At 50.5% G+C, this 22,775-nt stretch overlaps 4 protein-coding genes across 4 annotated transcripts; 1 reads left to right on the top strand and 3 right to left on the bottom strand.

Moving 5' to 3' along the window:
* Positions 1 to 67: 67 nt before the first annotated feature.
* Positions 68 to 13,319, bottom strand: tom1 (E3 ubiquitin-protein ligase TOM1). Its single transcript, XM_025578104.1, has 5 exons — positions 12,783 to 13,319; positions 8,817 to 12,696; positions 4,918 to 8,748; positions 604 to 4,851; positions 68 to 544 (listed from the first exon to the last, which is right to left on the bottom strand). Exons 1-5 carry the CDS (start codon positions 12,828 to 12,830, stop codon positions 450 to 452), a joined length of 12,102 nt encoding a protein of 4,033 aa, XP_025431232.1. The 5' UTR covers positions 12,831 to 13,319; the 3' UTR covers positions 68 to 449.
* Positions 13,320 to 14,204: 885 nt separating this feature from the next.
* On the bottom strand, positions 14,205 to 17,794 carry BP01DRAFT_296406 (peroxidase/cytochrome P450 family protein; the record flags this gene model as incomplete). Its single annotated transcript, XM_025571840.1, has 7 exons — positions 14,205 to 14,534; positions 14,608 to 14,734; positions 14,800 to 16,978; positions 17,030 to 17,222; positions 17,272 to 17,320; positions 17,381 to 17,478; positions 17,528 to 17,794. The coding sequence occupies 7 exons, from the start codon at positions 17,792 to 17,794 to the stop codon at positions 14,205 to 14,207; spliced, it is 3,243 nt and encodes a 1,080-aa protein (XP_025431231.1).
* Positions 17,795 to 19,647: 1,853 nt separating this feature from the next.
* BP01DRAFT_319111 (trans-2-enoyl-CoA reductase (NADPH) TSC13) lies at positions 19,648 to 21,224 on the top strand. Its single transcript, XM_025572659.1, has 3 exons — positions 19,648 to 19,833; positions 19,905 to 20,120; positions 20,193 to 21,224. Exons 1-3 carry the CDS (start codon positions 19,803 to 19,805, stop codon positions 20,873 to 20,875), a joined length of 930 nt encoding a protein of 309 aa, XP_025431230.1. The 5' UTR covers positions 19,648 to 19,802; the 3' UTR covers positions 20,876 to 21,224.
* Positions 21,222 to 22,656, bottom strand: BP01DRAFT_319108 (putative alpha-1,6-mannosyltransferase subunit). The gene is made up of 3 exons (XM_025572658.1): positions 22,278 to 22,656; positions 21,746 to 22,179; positions 21,222 to 21,604 (listed from the first exon to the last, which is right to left on the bottom strand). Exons 1-3 carry the CDS (start codon positions 22,567 to 22,569, stop codon positions 21,374 to 21,376), a joined length of 957 nt encoding a protein of 318 aa, XP_025431229.1. The 5' UTR covers positions 22,570 to 22,656; the 3' UTR covers positions 21,222 to 21,373.
* Between the last annotated feature and the right edge of the window lie 119 nt (positions 22,657 to 22,775).

Below are 22,775 nucleotides of genomic sequence, written 5' to 3'. Positions count from 1 at the left end.
TATTATTAGTTGATAATTTAGCTTACTTACTACCTAGTCAAATACTAGAAATGAGGTTGGAGTATCTGGAAGACTACAACATAGTATTTAAATTGTTATAACCATGGCTGATGGCACAAAAGTACATAAGCCGGAAGAAAAGAACCACTGGACACAGAAACTGCAAATGACAAATTGTAAAAGAAAAAGATAACAAGAAGGTAGGCTGAGACCAGTAGCATCTGTAACAGAGTCGTCTGACCTGCACTTCAGAGGACTTGTCAAAGAGACTATGGTCAAGCCACACCATTGTCTTGAAAACATAAGCATCAGCCCGGCATTGTACAAATTAGTTCGGAGGAAAGTTCATGGAAACGCCATCATATGCTTCGGCATTAGGGAGACGGAAAAAGCATGTTGAACCATGACCCATTGGTCAGATGAACAAATGATAGATATGCACCGTCACTTCATGCAAACCCGAAATATTCACTACCGGCAGTCATCGCAGTGTATAGACGTTGCCGCAGGGTCTCGTAGCTTTCGTACTCGGGCAGATCGAGTTCTGCAGCCTGGCATTAGCATGTGACACACCTATTGGTCAAATGTGTATGGTATACTTACGGTTGAAACAAGTGTGAGAACTTGGCAGGCGATCCTTGTTGCCGTAATCTCGGTGGATATTGAATCGACTAACACCATTCATACCCTCGAGTTCCTTGAAACCATTCAATGGTACCTTGCTCGTTCCTGTGACGAACTGTAATAGCTTGGCACGTTCTTCTTTGTCGAAGGAGCGGACAGCACGCCAGAACCATTGAATCTGGGGCGATGAGGCTGAGTAATTATGGTACTCAGTGTGAACCTTCCAGTCGTCGACATCGATTTCAGGCAGACCCGAGATCAGCAACTCGAGCTCCTGCTCATTGAAGATCGAAATAAGATCGGCAGGGATAATCTCATGGAAACCCTTCAAGAAGTTGTCCAATTGCTCTTTGACAGACCCAATCAAGCGATAATCGACTACACGCTGCACGTATTCCTCTTTGTTCTCCTCAGTGACCGGGATGTTTCTACCATTCTCAATAAGGTCGATCACCTGCTTTTCACCGAAGTCATCCGTTTCCACAGCAAACGTCTCAGTGATAATGTCCGTGATATCATTTTCGAGCATCCAAAGAAGAGACTTGTAATAGTCCAAATCCAGAGTCTCCATATCCTTGATGGACACTGAGCGGCTGAGGATGCATTTGTAGACGGCGCGACTGAAGTGGCAGTCAAGGACGCGGCCTTCATACAAAGCCTTGCCGATGATGCGTCCAATGAATTTGAAGAACATTAGGTGCTCAGAGTTGACACCAGAAAGACGATTAGGATGGAAAGTGGTCCGATCCGAAGCAACAGGGATGAACAAAGCGTAGTTAGGATTGAACATGCCGCGCGCGAGAACTTGGAACCATTCTCGAGTCACACCACCTGCATCAACACCTTCCTCGCCATGGAAGCGCACATTCAACTTTCCAAATTTGAGCTCGTCCGCTGTCTTAAAATACAAAGACTTGAACGAGTCGAGGAAGACTTGATCACGCCGGACAGATAGCTGAAGAGGAGGATGGGGATGGCGAGGCTCCGCACCACGGGAGTGCAAGCGACGAGTGAAATAGTTGCGCTTGTTGTCAAACTCGAGTACCTTAGGGTTCTTGACTAGAAGCGAAAATGTGCCACTCATCAGTCGCGGATTCTGCCGGACAAGTTCATTCAGAATCTTGCGATGCTCTTCGGTAAATTTGAAGAAAAGACTCTCCATGTTGACACCATTGTCAACTGAAGTGCTCGCTACCGAAAGTTCACGGCTGGTTCGCGAGACGGATGTATCTTTCAGCGTGGTGTTTTTGCAAACCACCATCAAAGCTTCGATCAAAGGAAGAAGAATAGTCGCCACGTTCAGCATGTTTTCTTTCTGTCGGATGACGGTCAAGCATTCGCTTAATCTAGTCCATAAAGGTCCAAATGTAGCGCATTCGTACAAGGTTTGCATGACATCCTCTTTGGCAGCATTGTTTTCAGGCTCGCTGCCCTTGACCTTGTCTGCGCGATTGGGATCGAAAAGATAATCAAGCGCTGTCAAAACACGCAGCAACTTGGCCTGATCGGAGCTAGCTGGGGAGAATTTGGCCAATGCCAAGCCCTGCATGTCGGTACCATCTCGGGCTTGGTGAATGTGCGACAGGAGTTCGTCCAGATCTGTGAGAATGACTGTACTCAGAGTCTGAGCCTGCCTGACCAGCTCGTTCCCAATGATATCTCTTGCTCCCGGGACAGCAGACAGATTGTTGATGGTAGAAAGCGTATCTCTAAATGTCTTGCCATTGCATTCGCGAGCTGCAAGAATATGAACCACCAACTGTAGATTGTGATCGGGCACAACCGGTGGCTCGTAAATCTTCTTCTTGTGCTTCTCTTCCTCGGCCAAGCTCTTTGCCTTGTCATCTGTGGCACTACCCGCATCTTCTTCAGCCTGTACCGATGCCTGCGTCGTCTCAATAGTCGGAACTGGAGCATCAATCATCGTAGCATCTGCAGTAGAGCCTGGATGTTCCGTGGTAGCGCTATGCTGTTGCTCGCTAGTGCTTTGCTCAATCTGCGGTTGCTCGGATTTCTTGCCTCTGCTCTCTTCCTCTTGTCTCTCCTTTTCACGTCGAAGAAGATAAGTCAGAGGTTGAGTGATGCTGCTCAATAGACTGGACAATTGTTCCATGCAATTGGGATTCTCCATGATAAGTTTGCGGTCGAGCAGAGACAGCAGTGCGTTGAGCGCAAACTTGTTAGCCTTATTCTCTTTTCCCTTGCCTTTGCGGAACGCCTTAAGCTTGAGAGAAGACGATGAGTCGTGCTCCGTGAGAAAGAAATACGAGATATGGGGATTGTATTGAGACAAGAATGACAGGGTCCCCAAGCATTGCTGCACCACCATAGTGGGTGTGACCTCGTTGCTGACATTTGAAGAGGTCTGAAGCGACAGATTGCGCTTAACAGATTGAGGCGTCTTCTGAACAGATGCTGGCTTGGCACGGAGTGAGAGCTGAGCGAAGCTGCGTTCGATGGCAGAAACATCCCCACTTCCATCTTGCAAGACAGAGAGTAGGAGACTGATGACTTCAACCCTATTCTGACGATTCTCACATACGTTGTGGAGAATGTCATTCAACTGATGACGGGCATTACCTTGTAAAGGCATGAACATGAGGCGCAGCAATGTAGCCACGCCAGGTTTGTCAAGCATCTGGACAATCTGACGCCGTTGCGGCTTCTTTGGCTCTTGGTCATCAGCTGGTTCATTCCTATTGCGGTGTTCGACTCTGGCAATGTCTTCAAATTGCTCCAAGCGTCTGCCAGGCAAAGCACGAGCTTCAGCTACGTACTCCGGTCCCAAGGTCGCAAGGACTTCGTCGGGTTGGTCAGCAAGAATAGCTTGTCGCAAGGAGGGGTTGAGGGTGGCGAAGAAATCGGGTACATCCATCTCTCCGGCGTGAACCTGGGCGCCTTCCGTGGTAGCTCGCCTGCGTGTATTGTCACGTTCCCGGCGGCGACGATCAGCTGCTTCTTGCTGTAGCAGTTCATCTCGAATCTCCGGCGGCAAGGCTTCCAAGAATTCTTGGTTGATTTCAGTAGGCTCCTCGCCAGCAGCCGCAGCTTGGGAACGCTGCTCTGCGAGCTGCTGCATGATCACTTCCTCCCTTAGTTCTTCGGGTAGGGCTTCGAGATACTCAGGGTCAATCTCCATTCCAGTGATATCGACTTGACGTCCTCTGATTGTTGTGTGCACGCGGCGAGCAGGCTCCGCTGATCTTGTATCGCCTTGGACTGAATCGGTAGTCTGCACGACCGTATCGGTTTGCTGCACATCATCCATTGGCTCCGTGTCAACGCCGGCAGCACGTCGCTCTGCTTCCTGACGTTCGAGCTCTTGTTGTCTCCTGACATTCTCTTCTTCTTCCTTTTGCTTGCGCTCCTTTTCCTCCTCCTCTCGAGCGAGACGCTCCTGGCGTTCATGCTCTGCACGCTCCTCTTCCTTCCGTTTGCGTTCCTCCTCCGCCTGTTTCTCAAGTCTCTTTCCTTCCTCAATAGCAGGGGGCACCAAGATCTTCAACAAGGAATTGATTACCCGCTGGGTTTTCTCAACATAATTGTTGCTAAACAGGATCCGGGCCTCCTCTTGCCATCTGGTTTTGGTTGTTGCCAGAGCAAAGCTCACAGCCTGTGAAGGATCATCTCTTGACCGGGAGGGTGTGGCCTGTTGTCTACCAAGCCCAAAAATGTCTTGAATACGGTTGGGAAGAATAGCCCGTCTGTCGACATGGACGTGGATGCCATCGGGGCGAGTGACAACGCCGAACCCTGGAGCCCCTTGGTTTCCGATAGCTTGCATGATCGCGTTCATAAAACTCACAGGACTGTCCATGGGGAGAAGACGGCCCGTTGAAACAGGCTCCATGCCATGAACCCAGTCAGTGAATGCCTCGTTCCCGGGTCCACGAGGTTGGCCAACAGCTTCAGAGCCGCGGTCAGTACGAACAAGCAGAGGATTTGTCCCATCGTCAGCCCCACCTCGTGGAGCAATTTGGGTTCGATGAAGTCTATACGGAGGGATAGGGACGATATTATGACGACTTGGCATGATTCCTGTGACAGCGGCCCAGGCTGGTTGAGTACCACGGAATCGGTGATGGTGATGTCCACGGGGTGCCTGATCGTCGCCATCCCATCCCCATGGGTCAATGAGATCTTCCTCATCATCGAAACCCTGGTAAGAACCCTGATCGTCATCGGCGTCCTCGAGCTCCTCCTCCAGCTCATCGATTTCTTCATCTTCTGCGGTAAAATGAGCACGTTGTCCGAGATCGCACTAAAAGCAATACCATAGGAGGGGTTACTAACCTTCATCCTCTGCCAAGTCGTCATCGACCAGATCGTCATGCATGTCGTCGAGGGCATCAGCCTGAAGTCCCTCAACGCCACCAGCAGCTTCATTAAGGACTCGGAACAAGTCATCGAACCGCTGCCCATCGCCACGTTGATCTGCTTGTCGGATGTCGTCGAGCTCGTCTTCGAATTGATTCATGATCTCAGCTTCCTCATCATCTTCAGACATATCTTCGCTTTCCCATTCGTCTTCATCCCCTTCGTCCAAACTGTCGTTGTCATGGTCACCGGTGATTTCACCGGCAAGAATATCGTCATCATCCATTTCAGAGACGTCATCGTCCTCATCATCTTCATCGTCGTCCTCATCGTCCTCATCGTCATCTTCATCGAGGACGACTTCAATGTCCATGCCATTGTCCCCAGGAAGACCTTCAATAGGCCCCATGCCCTCAATCTCATCCTCATCACTCACAACCTCCCCATCGTCTTCTGGTAGCTCCTCGTCATAGTCCATCTCTTCATCGTATTCATCGTCGTACATCTCATCATCTTCTTCCTCAGACTCTTCAGAGCTCGTCTCCTCCTCATGACGAGGCTCCAACATTCCTAATGTAGAATGGCGGAACAGGTCAGGAGTCTCTTCACGGTCGTCCTCCATATCCGAAACCGATGTGGCCGAGGAGATCTCGTCGTCCTCGGTCTCACCTAAGGTAGACAAATCTGAATTCTCACTCAAAATGAGGGCCGTCTGAGTCAGCTTATTGATGGGCCGAAGGATATACTTAATGACCCGTTTAGAAGCCGGGAAATTGAGATCGATCTCGGCCACCGAGGCAGTAAGGGCAGAAAGGAAGTGTTTCTCGAACATGGTCTTTCCTAGCTGCGAAGCAGACGCTGGAAAAGACGAGTCATTCGAGCCGTATGTGTACCCACTGAGCATCTTGTCGAAAAGATCCGCCAGAGACATCAGCCTGGCATACTTGGCATCCAGAGGCTCACTCGAGGAATTCGCCTCCTTGTAACATCTTAGAGCATGTTCTAGAACGAACCGTCGTACAAAAACGAGTTCAGGCTCATCGTCTTCGTTGTAGTTGGGCTCATTGCGACGCCTAGGGGGCCCACCAATCTCACCAGTTTTCGCGCAAAGAGCGACGAGCACACGCATAGTCCAAGCAGATGTGTTACTGCGCTTCTTGAACGCAACAGACTCATCGTGCTCCATGGTTCCGACAGGCACAAGGACGTTCAGCAGGTAGTTCAGGATTCCGGAGCGAGGCTTTGAAGGGGTGGTTGCGAGAGGGTCCGCTTTGCGTGAGAAATTGATAAACTCGACCTTGGTTCTATTGTATGACGACAAAAGCTCTGTGAGACATTGCAGTAGGAAGCAGCGATAGATGTAGATCGGGTGATCATCAGCCTTGAACGCAGGTTTGTCAGATTTCTTAGAGCTTCGTGGGCCTTGTGCATCATTACTAGTGACCGATGGCAGTGGTTCGTCAACGGACATATCGACATCAGTTTGAGTCTCTGACTGATCGAGAGCGGCTGGGTCTGCGGGTTCGACAGGGGGTTCTTTGTCATCAACATCCTTGTAAGACAAAAGCTCAGAGAGAAGATAGTGTATAACGCCATCCGGGTTTTCTACCACGGGTGGCTTGAGTTCAGCTATACCCTTTGGTTTCTCTTTGCCCTCAACAGTTGACAAGTCAAGAGACCGAGCTTCACCGTTGCTCGACTTGTCATTTCCTTGCTTAGCTGTGGAGGAGCTTTGTGAGGTTTTATTCTTATCGGATTTCAGGACTAGGACCTGGGGACGTTGTCGATTATCAAACCTCTGCAGCTTGAGCTTATCGTTCGTAACCTCCACGAATATCTCAGGCGATCTCAACACAAGATGGTACATTTGACGTACATAGCCGGTGGTGTCAATTTGGCGAGTAGACTTGCTTTCGAAGTTGGCAACAATCTCACTTCTCATGATCTGACGAATCGTGTCCTCATCTTCAACAATATGTCTCAGGATCAACATGAAAGCTGCCTGCAGCTTGTCATTTGTGGCACTAGACAACTGTTTGACCATAACAAACAGACGCTGTAGGCTGCGCTTTTCACCTAGGCGAGTAGCAATTTCGCGGTTGCGCGTGAGAATCGCGAGGATCCGACAGATTGAAAGAGCCAGAGTATCATCTTTTCCAACCCTAGGCAGGACTTCGACTAGTGCCTCGAACAACTGCATCTTCTGCTCAGGTGCAACAAGCGGTTCCTCCAATTGAGCCGGCTCTTCATCGTCTGCATTTGCATCATTGCCAGGTGGGGCCCAGCGGATCTGAGGCGGTTGGGCATCATCTGAAAGCAATTTTTCCAAGACAAGCAACACATGTCCAATCCAGGGAAACGATTCATCCGTGGTCTTCTCCGGAGTCACTTGGATAAACCCAAGGAAGGTCGAAAAGCATTCTTTAAGCTCTGCTAGCGCAGCAGTGTACATTTCCCGGTCTTGCACAACTAGAGCGAGAAAATGGGCATACGCAGCCACCTTCTTACCAGCTGCCTGGAAATTCTCCATTTGTAGTGAGACGAGCGACTGGACCAGGATCTCGCCAACTTCTTTGCGGAAACTTTCGGGATCGCGGTGTTTTCGCGTAGCAGAAGCGATGAGATCAGCCAATTCAAAAGACACATCATGGTGCTCGTTCAAGACGTCCAAACAACGTTCGATCAGATTTGAGCGTACCTTCTCTCGTTCTTTATCCAGCTCTTCAATTGTGATCACTTCGCGACGCTTTGTCGGTTGTTCTGAATGTGGTTCAGATGACTGATTGGCAGCTTGATTCAAGGGTCCAGAAAGAATGCCTTGGGAAGCCGAAGTGTTGCGTGGGATTGTGCTAGATGATTGGCCCCGCGCATCGTCCCCTGCTCCGTGTTCATCGTTGAGAATATGGGTTAGTGCTCTGGCCAGGATATCCGTCCCTTCGCTCTCATCGTTTCTGCCTCGAGTCTGCTCTGGACGTGAGCCGTCTCCAGTGGGTCGACCCGTAGCCCGGGACAAAAGCAGGGACAAGGTATTCTCAAGGGGAGCGCTGCTGAACGGATCACCCGCAGCGTCTTCGGCTGGATCACCGCCAAGGGATGTGAAGGAACGGATAGATTCAATATCGTCCGGGGGCGGCGGTGCTCTCGCCGGGGCCCGCAACCAGGTTTGCGCTCTGCAGTACTCTTCGGCAGTACCGTTATTGTAGCATCGGTACATCGCTTCCTTCAGAAGATCACTATCGAAGCCCTTCTCCAGATGGACATTGAAGCGATCCTTGTTTATGACAAATGCTCGTCGTGTTACATCTACCAAGGCAGGAGGTGTATCAGACTGCCGAGCAGCTCCAGATTCATGGTCTCCATCGAGTGAAGAGCGCAAGATGTCGATAAGACACTTGACCACAGAACTAGACGATTGAGTTGCGAAGTCTGAATTCCACATCTCGCGGGCCATCGGCAGGATTTCCATCCGGAGGTCGACCAGGAACTGAGCAGGTTGGAAGTAATCCGGTCGGTCCCGGTCCCGATCACCACTTGTTGTCATCGACTGTGTCTGGCTTGACTCCATTATGTTCTTGCCCGAGGCGAGCTCCGAGAAAAAGCCGAGAATAATCTTGATGCCACCGTATGCGGAAGTAATTCTCGCAGAGACATCTGGTTCAGACTCTGGAACGTTCTCTGGTGGCGTGAGGGCCTTTACCTCCTGTACAAAAAGGTCACAGATATCCTTCATCACTTTCAAGCCATGAAGTCTCTTGAACGCAAACAGTACCATTGTCAAATAGTGTGCGTGTGGACGATCTGGTGTGACTATAAAACGCAGAATTAGTTAGTTGTAAGGTAACGGTGAAACGCGCTGAAAGGACATAAGTACTCACCTTCGAAAAGCAAATGTGAGAAAGCAGATAAAATGACGATGAGGTAGGCAAAACGTAGTTTTGAGCTTTGACTTGATCTTGGAGGCTGGAATTGCAACTGCCCCAGCACAGCCTGCGCGATCTCTTCAGCCACCAAGGTTGCATTTTGTTTCTGATAAGGTTCATATCTCTTCTTTCCGCTCAAACCAAGACCCAGATTGTGGAAGAATCCCGTGATAGATGAAGGCAATGAACTCAGCAGGTATCGAAGAGCTCTTGCGTTCTTGAAAGCCATCTCATTTTCAGGTACCTTGGGTAGATTCGACTTCTCTTGTGTGGCACTTGCTTGAGCGGCATTACTAGCTGCTGAACTCTCGCGTTGAGCTTCCCCGCTATGGTCAGGAACACCAGCTTCAAGGATCGGCTGCACCTGGGTATCAACAGGCTTTTCGGGAGTAGCACCGGACTGCTGCACTTTCGTTGCCTGATCCCAGGTATCAGGTATGTTCTTCTCAAGCGAAATCTCCTCCCAGACACAAGCCGCATGCAAGCCTCCCAACTTCTTTACAAGCGAGCAGTAATGGTCAGCCAGATTCACTTGAACGAATATGGGAAGCTGTAGGCTTGGTCGAGACTGATAGAGGGGCATAGAGAAAATCTCGCGCAAGAAATCCGTCAAGACAAGTACGGCTCCCATATGCTTTGCAAGATAAGTTCCACTTGTCATGGCAGAAGGAAGCATCTCTTTTACTTTCTCCTCCGACTCAGACTGGGACGACTGCTTGATCAAGGGACCAAAGAAACCATTTTGTAGATCGTCAGGTTTCTGCCAGAATTCAGAGAGCATATCGACGGCTCGCTCAGTCCGCTGCAGAAGAGACGGCACGATCACATGAGGTTTAGTTTCTGCTAACATGTGCACTAGGACGGCAAGCTCTTGATTCGCTTCCGTGTTATGGAAATCAAAAGGAAGGCTCTGCAGAGTCGCAAAGTCGAGAATGAACTCAGCGGCACCGGACTCGATGAAATACGTGCAGTTGGCCTGGTTCTCAAAGAAGGCCCCCAAGAACCGAACAACAGGGTAGAGATAGTCTGTAGCCGTGAGACCTGTGTCATCTACATCCTTGGGCTCAATTTCATTCTCCGGAGAGGGCAGGATTTCACTCAGATCACCTATTTGTAGCTTTCCGCCGTTTGGGAGCGAGTCAGAGTTCAAGAACGGAACCCCAAGTGACGTCTGAGAGCCAGAAGAATCCTGGCTCTCAACTCCGATGGCATTGAACAAATGAGAAGTCGAGCCCGCAAGAATTGGTTTGCCCGACTTATCTTCTGTCCATAGTTTCGCTCCCAAACCATGCGACCAAGCTTTGCTTTTGCATAACAGCCCAACACGCGCGACCATGACAATGACCGCTGTCATGACATGGGCTTTCAACGCGGGATGGTGTCGCACGAGTTCGTCGAAGGTGGTACCCAGGGAGCGCACCAGATTAGGATCGTCTTTCAAGCACCTTACATGCTCCGGGTTCTCAAAGATCTCAAAGAAACTTTCTAAGGCGTGAGAAGACTGGAACAAGTCCAATCCTGATGAATTAAGGCAGATGGCTCCGAATGCCGAAGGTACACATGAAAGAGCTTCTGCAGCCGACATAATCCCAGGAGCCAGCCGTGCATTTTTCGATCGTGCAACCCTATAGACGCGAGGAGCTTTATCCTTATTCGCGGTGGATTCAGAGTTTCCCATGCTTGGCGTCGTTGATGGTCCCATATCTGTGGGAACATCCTCCGCCTCGGCTGCTGGTTTTTCAGAAACCTTCAGCTCGGAGAAGGTGACAGCTTCCAGCAGACTTTTACTGAGTCCAGCCTCCGCAATGACTGCATAGCTGGTGGGCTCGTTATGAATGAAGCTGCTTAGTATATTGACTGCATTACTCCAGACATGAGAGCCGAACACGCGAGCATTCTCGAGCACAAGCCGCAAGGATGTCAGCAACTGAGGCGAGTCGATCAGATTCCGGAGGACACGATCGAAGCCACCGCCATTGTGCTGCATAATATGGTTGACGAACCGAAACATCCAGCGAAGGGTTTGCTGCTGGAAATAAGGGATCTGATAATCGATAGAAGGTGTCTTGTGTTGTGAAGGAAGGCCTGCTCCTCGTTTTACATGCTCGAATGAAGATTTGGTTTCATGATCGATCAAGTCTGAGATTGCATCGAATCCTTTGGAACTAGTAAGAGTACCAAGTGCATCACGAACTGCGTGGACGAACGTGTCCAAAAATTCCATTACTCGGGAGTATACTCGACGAGCCTTCTCGGTTCGTAGCTTCAAGACATCCACGAACATTGGTATGAGTCCGGCGGAAACAAGGGTCTCTGGAGTCCTAGTGCTTGAGCCGGGCAGAGTCCGCAGCAAGGCAAGCAAAGCATCGCGCCATTCATCCTGATTACCGTCATCTTGTTCGCCATCCTCGGACCCAAGCTCATTGACTACCTTTCGGGTGAGGAACATCAAGACACCATGGTTCACGTTCACACTTAAGGCGGCACAGACATCGATGGCACGAGCCTTGTGTTTCGCAAGAGCGTCGAGAGCCTGAAGGGCCAGTGTCTGCACAGTCCGCGAGACCTGGAGATCGCCACTCGCACCAAGATGAACAAGTTCGGCCAGTTGAAAAGCGAGCTGGAGGCGCTTGGGTTGTTCCATATCATACTGAAGTATCTTTTGTTGGAAGAGCGGCTCAGGGTAAACGTATGCCAGATTGGTGAGAGCAAGGATTCGGATAGCCAGAACCTGCTCCCTACTTTCCCGGGACGCTGCCAAACCCTGCGCAGTGCGGATCCTGTGCAGGAGTTCATACTTAGAATCATCTGGAACTTCTCCAATATGTGCGGCGACAAGATCTTCGGCCTTGATCGATGAGATCTTCGAGTATGGGATTTCCAAGGTCGTCCCGCCTCGTAATCCTTCGTCCGACTTTGCGAGGGGCGTGGCAATCACGGAACTAGGTGAGTCTTCCGTTGTGGATAGGCGACTTAAACGCGGAGTTGGATGGGTATGACTTCTGCGCAGAGGTGTTGGAGTAGTAGGGGGCTGTACCGAAGGGCCGTTATTACCAGCATCAAATAGCGCCTTTGCTGAATCCGATGTTCCGGGTGGGTAATACAGCAAACGAACGTGTCCCCACTCATCCCAGCTATCGTTCTCTCGAGTCAAGGTGATGAGATCGTTAGCGTTGTGTTTGGTCAGAGGCTCCTTCACCTTTAGACCAGCAACAGGCGACACACCAGTCCTGTTGTTTGAGCCGAGAGGGCGAGGGAACGGCGCGGCGATTTTTTGCAGTTTCTCCAAGTCAATGTTGTAGTGGGCTGCTAGTAAGCTCTGCTGGAGATGAGAGCCACCCCGATGGCGTGAGTGATACCTTTGTGCCAGGCAAAGTGACAGACGTAAACTTGACTGGAGGAGCGAAGGCGACGTCGTGTTGAGTAGGTCACCAAGACGTTCACTGCTTCCATACAGACTGCGGTTACCGCACTTTTCCAGCAAAAGGCGAGAAAAGTCGATGATCACCTCCAGCAACTCCCTGTCTCCTTCGGGGCCGTACTGTAAAGCCTCAAGCCGGGCATTGACATCCTCTGGAGCTTCGGAATTGTCATCGGTAGTATAACATTTCGCCAAGAAATCTCTGCTGAAGGATCTGGTTTGCGGGCCTTGGTTCAGGGCATAGGTTTCAATCACGGATGCAAGAATCTCATCGAATCGGTTGAGAACGTTGATCCAATGGTACAGGTCGCCTCTGGGGAAGGGCCATAGGCGAGAGAAGCTGTTAAGATGTGAAGGGAGCTCGGGGACCGAGATAGTCGTAGCACGATTGATGAATTCCGCTAGGTATGGCGACTAAATGCCCCGAAAGCGATAAACATGTTAGTTAGTCTTCACATCAACAAATATGGCACGCGGGGTTGAGAGATGAAGGGACTTACGATCGTGGCTTCATGTTTTTGGCTGGCGACCTTTTTAATTCTCCCCATGATTATGGTTGTGAGGACATGCGGTCATTAGGAGTTGCAAAGCACTCGAAGGGAATTTCCCTCGAGAGGGTGAGAATGAGGGGTGGTCGTGGAGACCGGGTCGCGGACTAAGTCGCGAGAAGGCCTTATGACGTTTTTTTCCGGCTCTCCTCTGCCTCCAAGCAAACGAAAGAGTGAAGCGGTCAGGGAACCAACCCACCGTGTTGGTCGCAAGTCAGTAGAAGGCGGAGAACTCAGCCAGATCGAAGAGGTTTGGAACAGGGAGCGAAGTGTGAGTAGATAGATTGAAGATTGAGAGGAGCGGCCTTGTGACGGTACCGCTGGCGATGATCAAGAATGACAGGGAACGGTGCAGGTCGTTGCCCTGAAATTTTGATCTCGATATGGAGGATTTAGACGGGAGGAAGAGTGGGAGGGGAAAAAAAAAATTGAAACTCACACCTTGACGGAAGGATGAGAGATATGAATGATTTGTGGATGGGAGGGGTGGGTGGGGAGAGAAATGGGAGAGATGAAGCGAAGGAGGAAGAGGAGTGAAGAGGAGGAAGTAGTGAGCGTTGCTTGCAGCTGGAAGGTTCGTGAAATTAAGCCGATGAGGGAGGGGACTGGAACGGGAGCTTCTCTAGCGGGCGGCTCTCACACACACTCTCTTTCTCTGGGCAGTGTGTTCACTGTTAGGCTACTTACTACTTACTGTGTACTAGTAGTTACCTACCAGTCTAACACCAGCGTCCGGAGCGGGTCTTCTTCTTTCCCCGCCGCCAACGCTATGGCACTAGTTATGGCATCAGGGCCTAAGGCCTTCCTACAGGTGTGGTACAGTGAATAGGGCATCACTTTTGACAGGAACCTATTTCAATAGACCCATTTATCCCACATGGTGGTACCCACTTCTCTTGTGACTGTATGATATCTATTTTGGCGCATGATCATACTTCCTGCCTTTAAATGACACTATTCACTGTTGTCTTCCAAGTTGGGGATATATATTGGGGATCCCTACTGGTAGTTGCTTCATGATGTGTGCCATACCCAATGCACATTCAATAGTAGAATATCCACGAAGTAAGTGCTTACACCCACTCACTACTCATGATAGCTGATCGAGTCAGAGTAAGCATAGAGCGATTGAAGCATGACCTGAAGCTTGCACCCTGTGTTCGCAAAAGTGGAATTACTTCTCAGCCGGAAATATGATACAATATCTGTCCGAGCTTCACTCGACACGAGACCGTTGGGGCTAGTCGGAACCAAGAAAACAAAGAAGAGAGATCATACATAAATAGGCTAACCAACATAATAGGATACACACTAATAGGCTAAGCAACATAAGAGAACACACACTAAAATCCTACCGCCAGCCCTGCCGACCCCTTAGTTCGTTGCAAGAGGCGGCAGCTCTCCATCCCACTGAATCTTCATAGTGGAGGGGAACGGCCAGAAACTACTCTGATCGGCAGTCATGTAGATGGTTATGCCCCCGTAGCTCGGAATCTTCTTCAGCTGGCCCTGAGGGCCAGGGGTACGTCGAAGGTTGTCCAAGCGTCCTACAACCTTCAACATCGTGGTAAGAGCCAGCTTACACAGACTCATTCCAAGACATTGGTGAGGTCCCCAACCAAAATGAGCATATGCGCTCATGTCACGGTCAAGCCTCACTGTTTCAGGCTCTGGAAAACAAACGGGATCCCTTGACGCGGCGACCTATGATACAATGTTAGCATACCCATATGAGAGTCGCATCTCGCGGCTTCACCAAGCCATTTGATTCACGTACCAAGTTGCAATATACCAACTGACCAGTCTTCAATGCCAGCTTCGTGCCAGCATCATCGATCACCGTAGGCTTTGCCACATAGCGAGGCAGAGCCACGGAAGAGCGCAAACGAGCGCCTTCCATGAAGCTATAGGCATATGTTAGTAATCATTTGAAAGATATAACGGTAATCAACAAGTCGGCAAGACTCACTATCTTAGCAGCAGATCATCAGCTTCGGGGGTGTCCTCCTTAGCAAGCCGATTAATTTCCGGTAGGTGAGCGGAGCCCTCATCGGACAGGTAGTAATCAAGACATTGCGAGAAGAGTTGAGCCTGGTTGGCAACCATTCCACCGGCGGTCGGCAAAATGTGAGTCCAGACGATTTCAGTCGGGGAAATCTGACTGGCGAGCAGACGCTGTATCATGTGCACACCATATTCGCTTAGAATGTCATGTCGATGCAGGCTGTGTACCAGATTCTGAATAAAACCGGTGTTCCTGACAAAGTCGACATTGGCCATTGTCAGCTCTCCGAGCTGCTGTGTTGCGCTCCGAGCGCCTTGGTTAAGCTCGAACGATTTCCCAACATCTGCGTCATAGAAGATTGAGGCAAATACGAGGGCCATTATCTCATAGAGTTCTTGTTCAGTGAAGATGCCCCGGGGGTTCGATTCGGTCTTGAGGGGCAGAGAAAACACATTCGCGCAGAAATGGACCTGCGCGAGGTTGGCGACGTCGCGAACGATGTCGACCTGGTTGACTCCAGCAATTTTATACGAATGCTGATGCAAAAGCTTCAGAGTAATGTTTTCGTAGAATCGTTTGGCTTCGCTCTCCCACTTGTCACGGTAGAGAGCTGCTCCCATCATTTTGCGGGATGCAGCGTTTGGAGGTTTGTCTCCCGACAGCATGAAGTCCCGGCCGTGAGGCTGATTGTTATGGCTCATCAGAAATTCAATCTTCTTACCCCAGATGACCTTGAAAGTGTCTTGATCGCTCAGAATAGCCGCGCAGGCGGCATTTGAGGAGATGAACTGCGGCGGCGGGCTGAGGCTGGGCCGATCCCAGCTATAGTCATCAAATCGGCCGAGATCCTTGAAAATCTTCTCGTTCTCGGATGGGACAACGAGAGGGAAATGAGCATAGACAGAGTTACCGGTGAAGGTATTGGGGAATGCACGTAAGACCAGTTTGTAGAAGACATGTCCTTGATCAACAGTATCCTGGTACTGAATCTCTTTATAGGCCCAGTTCGTAAGGTGTTTTGGTGTATAGTCAACCGTATAGAAACGATCACCGCGGACCAAGGCCACCGCATCGGAGAGAATAGCTCTCGAGATCGTGTAATTCGTGCATAAGCCACTTCCAGGAATCGTCGACTCCTTCGCGTCTTCGACAATGATACCTGGGTAGATTTCCACCAGGTCGGGGTGCTCGTACAGCCTCTTGAGCTGACCGGAGATGTGAGGGTCCGAGTTGATCTCCTCAAACGTCTTGTACGGAGTGAGGTTGAAGTACTTTCGGAATTCATTCAACGTGGCCAAATTCCAGGAACGGGCTTGCATGATGCCGAGAGTCTCAATGTTGCGGAAGACCGACGGGACATTGGATGCTCCAAAGGCGCCTGCACAGTCCTCCACACTGTCTGCGAATAGCTTGGCGAGTTCACCTTCGTCCAACGACCCATTCTCCTTTCGCTGCAGCCCAGCAAATGGGCGCTCTGAGGGTTCCTCTGGCAGTCTAGCTTCCCATTGACTAACTCCCTGCAGGAACTCTCTTAGAGAGATCTCTTCCGGGTCTTTTCCAGGGAAAAGTTCGCGATACATATCTTGCGTCCATTTCTCGTCTCGCTTGGAGATACAAGAATGCCAGCGATACACGAGATTGAACTCAGCGGAGACCTGGTTACCGGTGGCCTGCGCAGGTGCCTCGCCAAGAAGGCCATCTTGCATCTCTGCACGAGGGTCTAAACTCCAGGTACTGTCTGTTCGATTGATGTTTAGGATGGTGCGAACATAATCCTTCAAGATAATGTTGATGTACAAGCCGGAAGTCACTAGGCGAGCAGTCTGGAAGAGGTCGTTGTCGTATTTCGCGTATGCTTTGGCGTTCGACTCATCTGGCTTGGTGAACCGGCCACCCTCGTTGATGGTAGCCAAATTCTCGGCCACGTAATTATGGAACCGGTTGAACATGATCAGAAGGACACCAACACCGGGAGGGAAACCGAGGATACGTTTGCTAGAGAAGCAATCCGGCTTCAATCTTCCATCTTGAAAAGTCCTTACCTGATTTTGTTCGTCTTGATTGTTGCCGTACAGTGGTGAGAGATCAAGATAGGACGATGTCAAGCTCACGGTATAATCATTGCGGTCGGTTTGGAAAAGATCTCAAAACCTGTTAGTCGCACATTCGAAAGCATCGCCCCCTCCAGCCTTACCATGAATAATGATGGACGCAAGGTAGAACAAGATACTGGAGATCTTGTTCGGATGCTCCTTATATTCCTTTCTCTCTAAAAGAGACGCAAAAAGTGTCTCCGGCTCCGGAAGAGATGGGGACTGGACCGTCGTTGGGCGTACAGACCTAGCATAGTGAGAGCCAGCGGCGCCAATGTGAGGCCATAGGTAATTCTGAGAAGTCAGTCCAGATCTCTAAAGGACTAGAAGGGGGATGCATTACATTGCCTGAACCATCCGCTTGTCGATATACGTGCTCTGAACCTAGATAGCTGCGGATGAAGTCAGTTTCGCGATTCGTACAAAGGCTCCGTTCTTGTCGATTGACTTACGAGATTGGCGGGTGCTCCAGATCATTCCAGAGTTGTTTGAGGAAGGTGTTCGTCAATGTTTTTGCATTTCGTGAGGTTGAAGGTAGGCCGGAAGCGAGCTGATCAAGGGTTAGGGGGTTTCAAACAAGACGTAGACATACCACTGACCTGGATCACCCGCTCCATAATATAGTGTCTGTCATTGAGCGGCTCGCCTGTTGCTGTATCCTTGACAATCTCCAAAATGGCCTTGATATTGTCGAGGTCGACATGGCTAAGGTCTTTGACTAAGCCTGTCTGCACTTGCTCTGTGACATACGTCCCGTCGCCCGTCGTAGTGGGCAATGGCCGTAGAGACGCTGAAATAACCTTCTCGACCTGGGATATTCTGCTCCCAACGCCATTCAAAAGGGAATTATCCTGCTTGGTAGCCATGATGGGCTAGGGTCAAGCTTCTTACTATACAATGAAGGGATATTTCACACTGCGCCAGGTGTTAGTGATTGTTTCAAGATTCTCCGGCGGACGAATGCAGCAGGCAAAAACGAATGTGCCATTGCTTTGCTTCCTCATTCCAGTCGATCCGTTGGAGGCCAGTCCGGGCCCCCGGTGATCCGCACAAAAGTACGACCATAACGAACGCATGAATAGTTAGTTTGGCTCACCTAATGTGTTGAACACTGAAATCCGGGAAAGCCACCAAGCAATTGAGCCAAAGAATGTGGAGGTACTGCCAAATGCGGGGAGGAATAAGTCAGGCACGATAAACAGTGCACTAAGCTAAATGTGTGCACAGGCTTTGAAAGCTAATAGAATATCTGTGCGTGGCAGCGTGAACATCAGCAAGCAAATGCGATCGGCAAGAGAAGGGGAATGCCATGCTCCTTTATAGTATTGGAGCATTATCAGCATGGTGGCTGTGAAGAGACAAGAGGGAGTCGGCGACCCCGATACGAGCGAATAAGAAATTACGGCATGAGAGGCATTGGCATCTTGTCTAGGCGAAGAATGCCCCGTAAAAAGTGCTAGACCGGCGAGGTTCTGCTTCGTATGTATGAGACAAGGACAAATGAGCATTATTGATCCAGCTGAAATTTCCGCCACACTGAGCTGACAGACTGAATCGGCTGTGATCGGACGTGCCTTAGCGGACATCGAAGGTACAGTAAAAGGCGCTATGGCCTAGACGGGAGGGGACCGGTAAAGCCCGAAGGGGGGCCCCCCATCTTAGGGAGGCGATGCAAGCGTGGAGAGCTCCTCGTAAATATCAGTTTCTAGACAGGGTTGAGTTTTTCTCAACTTGGGGTGACCCGGAGGGAAGTTCGAATTGTGCAGCTAGAGCTGTCGACTCGTTTCATGCCGGTGGCCCAGGCAGGCGATTCTAGGTTGATCCTCTCCATGGAAAGACCGCCTTCCAGGATCGAGGGCCACGCATTGATTTGTTTGTGGGCAGTACGTATTCGGGGAACGCAGTTGGGTTTTGGTTCAAACCTCTGGGATCCCGGGTCGCATTGCGGCGCGCACACAATATACCTACTCAGTTTTGTTTGCTTCAATTAGTGCTGATGGTTGTTATCAATGGAAGCATTGTCATTTGAGGGATGGTATTGAGAATACTGGGGAACGCCTGACACTAAAATGGTCGCTAAGGCGTGCTAGTAAACAGTCGATGAGAGACGAAAGGCTGGCTGACAGGCCGACACTAGAGCGACACTATTTGATTTTCGGGACGCTAAGGCTTGACACAAGATTAGCCTAAAGATTAGTTGTATCTGTCAACGACTTCCTCTCAGCTGGATATCCAGAGCGAGACACCATGTATGGTAGGAAATACGGTCTCGTAGATAGTCTAGACTCTTGTTTGATTCTCTGCCGCGTTAGTAGGTAGTTTTAACTTATCACATGGCCCCCAGAAAACATGGTGCCATCCTTCCTTCAGCCTTGCACTTGTTATCGCTTTATCCCTCAGGCATTGTAGAAAAGCAAATACGAGTCAAGGTTCCATCCGGACTCCGACCCGCAAAAATCCTTCGAGCTTCAGCTGAAGGATGGTGGGCCGCAAAATGATTAGTTAGTTAGTTAGCCCAATGAATGCGATGTAACTACTTACTTCATAATGCAGACTGGATTAATGCACTTTGTTATGCGGCTGAGGGCGGTCTGCCACGTGATGGTTCCCGAAGTGCGGAAAGCCGAGGCTCCTCCAGACTTAGCCTTGTACGGTAAGCGCAGTCAACTAGGTAGTTAAGGTAGTAAAGGTAGGTATCCCGTACGTGTTAGTGTATTCTTCCTCAACCACACTACCGACCTATCTTCACCCGGTCCAGCAACCCCCCTCAAAAAGACTTCGTCAGCTCATTCATCGTCATTGGCTGTTCACTCATTGTTTTCCAGCAGACTGGTGCATCTGACAAAAGACTTGCTTGTCTCTCAGCTCATTGCAATGGCAATTACATTAGTTGTTGAGCCGCGGGGTATGTTTTCTCCCAACCGATCTTATCCATCCTTGCACAGTTATCAGACTAACTCCCCTTTGTTCCTCCAGGGAAACCCATCAAAAAGCTCCCCAAGGAGCTTCAGGTGGCCTCCGATGCCTCGACTGAGGATTTGTACAAAGCGCTGGCGAAAGCCTCGAATTTTTCCATCCACCGTCTCCGCATCACCAAGGGAAGCGACCGCACGCTCGTTCCCAACTCCAAGGACTTGACTGTCGATGGCACCGGTCTCAAGGAAAGGAGCGTAGTTCACGTTAAGGACCTCGGTATGTCCATCGCTCACTTTGCATCAAATCCCCCGAAGCTGACCTCACATTCTCTCTTCCCCCAATTTGCAGGCCCTCAGCTAGGATGGCGCACCGTCTATCTTATTGAATACCTGGGACCTCTCATCATCCCATACCTATTCCTGTATCCCCTGCGCCCTTTCATCTATTACAATTTCAAGCAGCCGCTCGCCGAGCCCTCGGACTTCCAGCGCCTTGTTTGCGCCCTCCTGACCGTCCATTTCATTAAGCGCGAGTATGAGACTATCTTCATCCACCGCTTCAGCAATGCCACGATGCCCGCGCGCAATATTCTCAAGAACAGCGGCCACTACTGGCTTCTAGCCGGGGCAAACATTGCCTACTGGGTCTTTCGCCCCGACAGCCCCGCTGTCGTCCGCAACCAAGACCCCTTCCTGTTGTACACAGGTCTGGCCCTCTTCATCTTCGGCGAGCTGGCGAACCTCAACGCCCACTGCATTCTGCGCGACCTGCGCCGGCCCGGCACCACCGAGCGCGGCATTCCCTCCGGCTTCGGCTTCAGCGTTGTCACCTGCCCTAACTACTTCTTTGAGATCGTCGCCTGGATCGGCATCTACCTGCTCAGCGGCCTCAGCTGGAGCGTCCTCCTGTTCATCGTCGTCGGGTCTGCCCAGATGGCCATTTGGGCTAAGAAGAAGGAGCGTCGCTACCGCAAGGAGTTCGGCGACAAGTACAAGCGCAAGCGTTTCGCTCTCTTCCCTGGCCTCGTTTAAAGTTGGTGTGACGGGGGAGCGGTCCAATCGAGAGGGGAAAACATGGCAGCACTTTGGTACCTTTCTCTCTCCAACAAAAACACGAGTTACAAGGGGCATAGTACGACCCCTTTCTTTATTTTTCCAACCTCGCATCTGCAAAGGAAATGTAAAACTCAACGAATGGATGAATTATGGCAACAGAGCCTGCACTTAGTGGCTGGGAGGTTTCCAATATCCTAGTATTCGTTATCGTCTGACACCTCTGTATGGCAGCTGTGCGTTGCATCTAGCTCAATGTCGCAATCGGTCAGGAGAATCCCCTGCGCGGATAGTATCTGAGAAAGTATTTTCAAATATAACCTATAATGATACACGCGCTCGCTCTATGTGTTGCATACTCAAACTCCTCAAAAACAGAAAACAAGAAACATAATTTCGTACTCCGGCCCCCAAACCACAGTCACACAACTCCGGAAATCAGCAAGTGGAAATAAAGAGCCAGCCCCCCAAATTTAATCACTCAGCCTTCAGTTTCGTCTGCCAAAGCCGATAGTAAGGCTCCATCTCTTTCTCACAGTTCCGCTTCGTATCGGTGTCACAGCCAAGGAATCGGATGACAAAATCGCCGTCCTTGTATATGCCGTTCGCTGCCGCCGCCGAACAATCCTTGCTGTAGGCATTGATGGTTTGCTGAGGCAGAAGCGCCAACCGGGCTAGGATGGTCGGATGCCATTGGACGATGTGATCCTAGAGAACGATCGGTTACTGTGAGTCCAACATATTGTGACACAGAAGGGAGAAAGAAAAGCCCAGAAAGAATTCCCCCAAGCAGACCCTGACCACAAAGGAGATCGAAAGAAAGGAGAAAAAAAAGGTAAAAGCCCTTACCAGCACATGTGTCTCCGCTTTCGCGAAGTTATAACTCCGATACAATGGATCAAACCACAAGTCCAGGAAAAACTTGGCGAAGTCGCCCTGCCGGAGTATGAAGCTCCCGGGGTTCATATCTTCGTTGTCGGTGGTGATGATCAAGTCGACGTCTTCCGGGTGAACATGCGAGAAGGTCTTGATGATGCTGTCGGGCGGCACCACGGAGACCTCCCTGAGCATCAATGATTCAAGCCGCTGCTTGTCCAGTACATGCGACCCCAGCGATTTACTCGGGTTCATGATCAGGGCGTGTGCGTCGAGGTGAAAGAAGTACTGCGAGTATGGGTGGGAGGTCATCGCGTGCCGCACGGCGGGGATAATGGCCCAGCTCTGCGGCGAGTCGCCGATCGACGACTCGTAGTCGGTCACATTGGCGAAAAAGTTGGTGTAGCCTGTTTGGAAGCAGCGCAAAGTTTGTCAGTGTCATAGTGGGACAAAGGTGATAGTAATGGGCTGCCTGATCCCTTTCCCCATGGCCACTAGTGCTCACCATGACGCTTCGCATAGTCTTCTCGATTCTTGACAATCTTCTCGATGTACTCATCGGTAAAACGCACTCGGTCCAGCACCGTGACAATGACAACGCCCGAGATGCTGGCGGACACTGCTGGAGTTCCAGTACTAGTGTAGAAGAATTGGGAGAGAAGGAAGAATATCGTAAGGAGCGCAACGGCTAGAATGGCGATGGCCTTGAGCTGTTTCCTGCGCTGTAGCGAGAATCGCGAGGATCGTCCGTACACAGGGGTGATAGGAACCCTCCGTGGAGGTAGTGCAAATTGCATGATGATAGAACCTGTCCCCAGCGATCGAACGAATGCTGGGCGACTTGAGGAGAAAGAGGTTTGTTGAGGGAGAGTCTGAATAGTTCGTATGTACAGTACTTCGATCGGAACGAAGCGTCACCGCATAGAACGGTAGTACCGCTTCCGGCCTTAAGCCGCGGGTCCTTGGTTGGTCCGAGACGTCGCAACATTCCCAACCACGAGAG

The sequence above is a fragment of the Aspergillus saccharolyticus genome, assembly GCF_003184585.1.
Source record: "Aspergillus saccharolyticus JOP 1030-1 unplaced genomic scaffold BP01scaffold_15, whole genome shotgun sequence".
NCBI lineage: Eukaryota > Fungi > Ascomycota > Eurotiomycetes > Eurotiales > Aspergillaceae > Aspergillus > Aspergillus saccharolyticus.
This window is presented reverse-complemented; position numbering and strand designations above follow the sequence as displayed.